Raw genomic sequence first — 7,111 nt, 5'->3', positions numbered from 1 at the left:
AATCTGTTACTAGGGAGACGGTTACATATTGCAGCTTCAACAGAGAGATGACATATGTAATCTGTTACTAGGGAGGCGGTTACATATTGCAGCTTTAACAGAGATGACACATGTAATCTGTTACTAGGGAGACGGTTACATATTGCAGCTTCAACAGAGAGATGACATATGTAATCTGTTACTAGGGAGGCGGTTACATATTGCAGCTTCAACAGAGAGATGACATATGTAATCTGTTACTAGGGAGGCGGTTACATATTGCAGCTTCAACAGAGAGATGACACATGTAATCTGTTACTAGGGAGATGGTTACATATTGCAGCTTTAACAGAGATGACATATGTAATCTGTTACTAGGGAGACGGTTACATATTGCAGCTTTAACAGAGAGATGACACGTAATCTGTTACTATGGAGATGGGATCGGAAGCAGTTTTGAGTTTCCAGGATTACCGTCATTGAGTTTGAAATGCTTGTTTTGTCACAGAAGGGACAAGCTAGGCCCTGTGACAGAGGGATGGAGAACACTGACTCTGAATATGTACAATGGTTGAGGGACATGTTCATTGCGGAGTTAGGCCTTATTACCACGGCCATTGATGTTAAGTAGAAAAGAGGAAGAAAAATGATGCAGACTATTGAACCGGCGGTTTGGGATTTTAATATGGTCTGTTTTCAGGTTATTGCAGGGATGTCCTTGTTTAATTTCTCCTCTCTCTCTCCCCCAGGTTGGGTGATCTGGGATGAAGTCTCATGAATTCCCTCATTGGAGCTGACATTAACAGTCAGCAGGAACAAGTGCATATTCTTCACAAGACAAACATCCCCTCATTTCCCCTACAACATCCGTCTAACAGTCCCAGGTGACCTACGCACGCCATGGCCAGCCGAAGGAAGACCACGACCCCTTGTAGAGCTGATGCTGTTTTTAGAGGTGATGACATGATGGGGCAAGAGGATCCAGGTGAGATGGAGGTGGAGGTATCGGCGAATGACAAAAGCACAGTGGTGAATGGCTCCACAGAGATGCTTCCTGGAGAGGACTGGAGCTCTGGGACAGAGCCTGGTGGTTCACGTCGGGAGTCGCCGGCCCCTGAGAAACCTAATGCGGTGGATCCAAGGCCTCCGAGGAAGCAGCAGGGAGGCTATGAATGCAAGTACTGTCCGTTCTCTACGCAGAACCTGAATGAGTTCAAGGAACACGTGGACTCCAATCACCCCAATGTCATTCTCAACCCGCTCTACCTGTGTGCTGTGTGCAACTTCAACACAAAGAAGTTTGACACCTTGACAGAGCACAACGAGAGGTGTCATCCAGGGGAGAGCAACTTTAAGTTCAAGAGAATCAAACTGAACAATCAGACCATCCTAGAGCAGTCGATAGAAGGAACCAGCAACGCTGTCGTCTGTGATTCAACCAACGGCTTTCTGACTGGAGAAGACTTTGCCACTTTCCCCCTGAGCAAATCCACCACAGTGAAGATTAGTAAGCCAAAAACAGACAACAAACGGTTATTCACAGAAAGTCAACCGGACAGACTCAACCCCGAGCTCCCCAGGAAGCAGATCGCCGCCGTGAATGTGAACGGGACCGTGATCATCCCAGAAGCGACCCTAAAAGATGGCATCTCTCATATCATGCCTTCTCTTCAGCGCCCGCCTAACTACAACTTAGTACCAAAAATCGCTGTCCCTTTGAACACCTCCAAGTACAACCCTTCACTGGACAGTAACATGACACTCATCACATCCTTCACCAAGTTCCCGTACCCGACCCAAGCGGAGTTGTCCTGGCTTACCGCTGCCTCCAAGCACCCCGAGGAGCAGATCAAGGTGTGGTTCACCCTCCAGAGACTGAAGCAAGGCATCAGCTGGTCCCCTGAAGAGGTGGAAGAAGCTCGGAAGAAGATGTTCAACGGTACCATCCAGTCAGTCCCACAGACCACCTTCACCGTGCTGAGCGGTGCCCAGATGGCCCAGTCCACCAAAGGACAACAGTCCCTAGTTCAATCCGTCCCCTTCAACCTCCTGGGACAGACCAGTTATGTGTTGACGCAGGTTGCAAACGGCTCAGCTGTCAGTTGTTCTCCCATCACACTAACCATGGCAAACCAGGTCGTGCAGTCAGTTAAGCGACCCTTGGTAGCTCCAGTAGTGGCCTCTTCAGAGATCAAACGTCCCTCCATAATCCAAACGATTCAGGCACCTAGACTGGTGGCTTCGCCTAAACCCAGCTTCACTTCAGACTCCAATAAAACCCCGGACCAGATTGTTGTACTGAAAGCTAGTTACACCCAGTGCCAGTTCCCTGAAGAGGAGGAAGTGTACCGCCTCATTGAGTCCACCGGCCTCTCTAGAGGAGAAATCAAGAAGTGGTTCAGTGAGCAACGACTCCTCAATCACAAGGTGGCGCCACAGGTGATCAAGATTGAGCCACAGGCATCGAAAGACAGTCAGCCCAAAAAGGCTGTCCCCACCCAGTTTCCTCTCCTGGAGAGGCTCAAAGGCAAATCCTCTGAGCAGCTCAAGATGCTAGAGGAGAGTTTTCAGAGGACCAGCTCTCCTACTGAAATTGACGTTGACAACCTTGTTGTGGACACAAGGCTCTCCAAGACTGAGATCGACTGCTGGTTCTCCGAGCGCAGAGCACTGCGGGACAACTTGGAGCAAGCCCTGGCAAACTCCATGGGTCCTAAGAGCCTTGAGGAGCAACGAGGGATACTGAATGGTGTTTACGAACAGGACAGCAAAGTCCGGCGCTCACCTCTTCCCATCGTCACCACTTCCACCAGTCCTGAGCCCATCGATAGGAAATCCCTAGGGCTTCTCAAAGAGGTGTTCACCCAGACCCAGTGGCCGTCGCCAGAGGAGTACAGCCAGCTGGAGGGACAGACAGGTTTGTCTCGCACAGAGATTGTCCGCTGGTTCAAGGAAAACCGATCCGCCCTGAAGAATGGAACCTTGGACTGGATGGAACAGTTCCAGAAAGTCAACGGCAAAGCAGGACACAATGGTCAGAGCTCGTCAGGGATCACTGAACGACCCCCAAGCAGCATTCTCCAGCAGCACTTCACAGAAGCCAAGACGACACTGCTTTCAGCAGAAGACGCAGAGAAGCTTCCATTGCAGTCGAAACTCATCAACCAGGACATAGTCCAGTGGTTTACCAGTAAGCTGGGCCAGAGTATGACAGACATCAGCAGGGACCAACATGGACAGGCCAACGTGGACAGAAGCAGATGGGTGAAGGTGACCATGGCTGTAGGGGACGAGACTAAAGGTGCTTTGGAGAACCAGAAGATGGGATCAGAACCAGAGGTGCTGATGGGAGACCAACCTGGTCGGGTGACTGGATGAGAAGAGCACGGTGAGTCTATGAGAAGCTACTGTACAGCAAGTTTATCATTCCTTTGATAAGGATGTATTTCAGTGTTAATGATCTCGTCTTGATGCCTGTAAGTAACTCAGTCAAAACAGATGTCCCAGATGAAGGGGAACTGGTTATGTAGTAGTGTCATGGTTTCCCCTTTAACAGAGCGATGGCTAGCAACAATCTAGCAGCTGTGGCTTTGAACCACCCGGGATGCCTGTAATTTAGCCTTCAGAAAAACATCTTGGCAGGAAGAGGCTATTGAGATTATACACATGTGGTTATCACTGGGGATTTTTCCCTCCTGGTGAACAGAAAAGCACCTCTGATAGCCTGCTGTATGGGTATGTTAACTGCAGAATGATAGGTGAACTCAATGTGAAGTTAACAACAAAGGGTGTAGTCAGCCATTTGTATAACAAGTCTGTGTTTTGACATTTTACTTTGTTTCAGAGGATACTGAGTTTCTCAGGCAGAAGATTCTCCAGATTGTTGAATCTGGAACCAATGATTTCCTCCCTGGCCTGTGACATCAGCACGGTGGACAGTCCACTCCGAACACTGACTGGCAAGACCATTGAGTGCCAAAGCTGGACTTGATGCATCATTATTATTACACTTAATAAAAAAAGGGCCCTTGTACATATTTTTCTGTATTGCAAAAGCTTTGTAAACATTTTCAGGGTTGCTGGTTTTTACATTTCTAACAGGATTCGATAACCCCTAAAAGAGGAATGTTTTGGTTTTTATGATGTTAATTGTAAACCAATTCATCAGTTGGTAAATATTTTTAACAAAACATTTAGTGACTGACAGCTGGCACTTATTTCAAGTGGATAGACAAGTAACACCTGTGATCTGATAACCAGTGAGTTCATCCATTGGACTAAAGGGTTTATAGTGGTTCTCTACCAGACCATAGAATCACCTAGCCTGGGTACCAGATGTTGGCATATGACAAGGAGTGGAATGATGGCACAAACAGGTCTGCTACCCGGGCTAAGAATCACCTACTTACATTACAATAACAGTTCTCTCCCTCTCTCATGCTGAATGCTACTGCTGCCTGAGACGACAGTCAGACACAGAATGGACATGAATAAAAACAGTTCTCTCCCTCTCTCATGCTGAATGCTACTGCTGCCTGGGACGACAGTCAGACACAGAATGGACATGAATAAAAACAGTTCTCTCCCTCTCTCATGCTGAATGCTACTGCTACCTGGGACGACAGTCAGACACAGAATGGACATGAATAAAAACAACAAGAAAATGCACTGTACATGTTTTTGTAGTTCAGTCTCATTTTTGAATTGCAGCGTCCGTTGCATCAGTAACTGGTCTTTTCTCGTGTTGGCTTTCTAGATATCCTAGGTGTAGTTAGGCTCCATTTCAATGGCTCGCTCCTTGAGTTTCCTGCTTCTTCTATTAGTGAATCATGTTCACACATGTATCTGGAATACTGTACTGCTACCAAGAATCTCTTTGCTTGCTCTTTTTTTTTTTATCCGTCTGCTGTAACTCAATAAAACACAACCAACTGAAGGATGTCTCGTGATCCGTTGTGCAGTGGTCAGAGATATTCACCCCCCAGGGCAGTGGTCACTACTCAGAGATACTCACCCCCCAGGGCAGTGGTCACTACTCAGAGATACTCAACCCCCAGGGCCCAGGGCTGGGTCACTACTCAGAGATACTCAACCCCCAGGGCCCAGGGCAGTGGTCACTACTCAGAGATACTCACCCCCCAGGGCAGTGGTCACTACTCAGAGATACTCACCCCCCAGGGCAGTGGTCACTACTCAGAGATACTCAACCCCCAGGGCTGGGTCACTACTCAGAGATACTCAACCCCCAGGGCCCAGGGCAGTGGTCACTACTCAGAGAGATACTCAACCCCCAGGGCAGTGGTCACTACTCAGAGATACTCACCCCCCAGGGCAGTGGTCACTACTCAGAGATACTCACCCCCAGGGCAGTGGTCACTACTCAGAGAGATACTCAACCCTCAGGGCCCAGGGCAGGGTCACTACTCAGAGAGATACTCAACCCTCAGGGCCCAGGGCAGGGTCACTACTCAGAGAGATACTCAACCCCCAGGGCTGGGTCACTACTCAGAGAGATACTCAACCCTCAGGACCCAGGGCTGGGTGACTACTCAGAGAGATACTCAACCCCCAGGGCTGGGTCACTACTCAGAGAGATACTCAACCCTCAGGACCCAGGGCTGGGTCACTACTCAGAGAGATACTCAACCCTCAGGACCCAGGGCTGGGTCACTACTCAGAGAGATACTCAACCCCCAGGGCCCAGGGCTGGGTTTCTAATTAAACTAACATATGGAATAGTTTTTTAGATAGTCATGCCGAGGATCATTTATTTATTTGAGGACCCCTGTATGTATTATAAAATACAGATCAAAAGGAAGTATGTTTTAAAGTGTCTGGCCTATTTCTGGGAGATGTAAGAAAGCTTAGAGGGGGGGGGGGGGGGGGTTTAATTTGACCGTGGAACCTTTCTTGGAAATAACCTTTTCACTTCCATTCATTTTTCAGCCTGGTACCGTGACACTTGTGGAGGTCGTAGAGCAAAATGGAGAACACCATTGTGTTTGTGAGTCATCTTTCCATAGACTGGTCGTAGTAGTTTGTAGCCCAAACCTTTCGGACAATAAAGATATGTGAGAAAACCGATTTTCAGGATGTCTCCTGGTCTGACAAAATACAGCTGTAGCTCTGCCGCCTTCCACAGTAGATGCGTTGATTTGAGGACTGGCCCATGCAACAACAAAAACAGACTGGTATTATGCTGATTAGAGGACTGGCCCATGCAACAACAAAAACAGACTGGTATTACGCTGATTAGAGGACTGGCCCATGCAACAACAAAAACAGACTGGTATTATGCTGATTAGAGGACTGGCCCATGCAACAACAAAAACAGACTGGTATTATGCTGATTAGAGGACTGGCCCATGCAACAACAAAAACAGACTGGTATTATGCTGATTAGAGGACTGGCCCATGCAACAACAAAAACAGACTGGTATTATGCTGATTAGAGGACTGGCCCATGCAACAACAAAAACAGACTGGTATTATGCTGATTTGAGGACTGGCCCATGCAACAACAAAAACAGACTGATTTTGGTATTATGCTGATTAGATTAAGCGGGCATGTCAATCAACTCTAGGGGAAACGCACACTCTAGATATACCAAATATTGAGTTGCACCCCCTTTTCCCCTCAGAACAGCCTAAATTCTTCAGAGCGTGGACTACAAGGTGTTGAAAGCATTCACAGAGATGCTGATCCATGTTGACTCCAAAGCGTCGTGTCAAGTTGGCTGGGTGGATCATTCTTGATACACATGGGAAACTTGAGCGTGAAAAACCCAGCAGCATTGCAATTCTTGTCAAAAACCAGACCATACCCCGTTCAAAGGCACTTGCATTTTGTCTTGCCCATTCACCCTTTGAATGTTACACAATCCATGTCTCCAAAATCCTTCTTCAGCCTGTCTCCTCCCCTTTATCTACACCGATTCAAGTGAATAACAAATGACAAAGGAACATAGCTTTCGCCTGGTCAGTCTGTCACAGAAAGAGTGTTAATGTTTGGTGTTCAGTGTATATGGGCTGCCTTATTCTCCATTTCCCCCCTTTCCTGTGTCCTTTAAGAATATTCTGTTCCAGAGACATGCAATTGAGATGGAGAAGTGCACAGGATTTGATTACGTCA

The 7,111-nt window shown here is 47.6% G+C and overlaps 1 protein-coding gene across 1 annotated transcript; it reads left to right on the top strand.

The window, feature by feature from the left end:
* The first annotated feature begins 700 nt into the window (after positions 1-700).
* On the top strand, positions 701-4,915 carry LOC129846943 (zinc fingers and homeoboxes protein 2-like). Its single transcript, XM_055914756.1, has 2 exons — positions 701-3,367; positions 3,824-4,915. The coding sequence occupies exon 1, from the start codon at positions 880-882 to the stop codon at positions 3,355-3,357; it is 2,478 nt and encodes an 825-aa protein (XP_055770731.1). The 5' UTR covers positions 701-879; the 3' UTR covers positions 3,358-3,367; positions 3,824-4,915.
* Positions 4,916-7,111: the final 2,196 nt, after the last annotated feature.

This window comes from Salvelinus fontinalis, unplaced genomic scaffold, assembly GCF_029448725.1.
Source record: "Salvelinus fontinalis isolate EN_2023a unplaced genomic scaffold, ASM2944872v1 scaffold_0661, whole genome shotgun sequence".
NCBI classification, from domain to species: domain Eukaryota; kingdom Metazoa; phylum Chordata; class Actinopteri; order Salmoniformes; family Salmonidae; genus Salvelinus; species Salvelinus fontinalis.
Note: the sequence above shows the minus strand (reverse complement) of the source record. Positions and strands in the feature narration are given on the sequence as shown.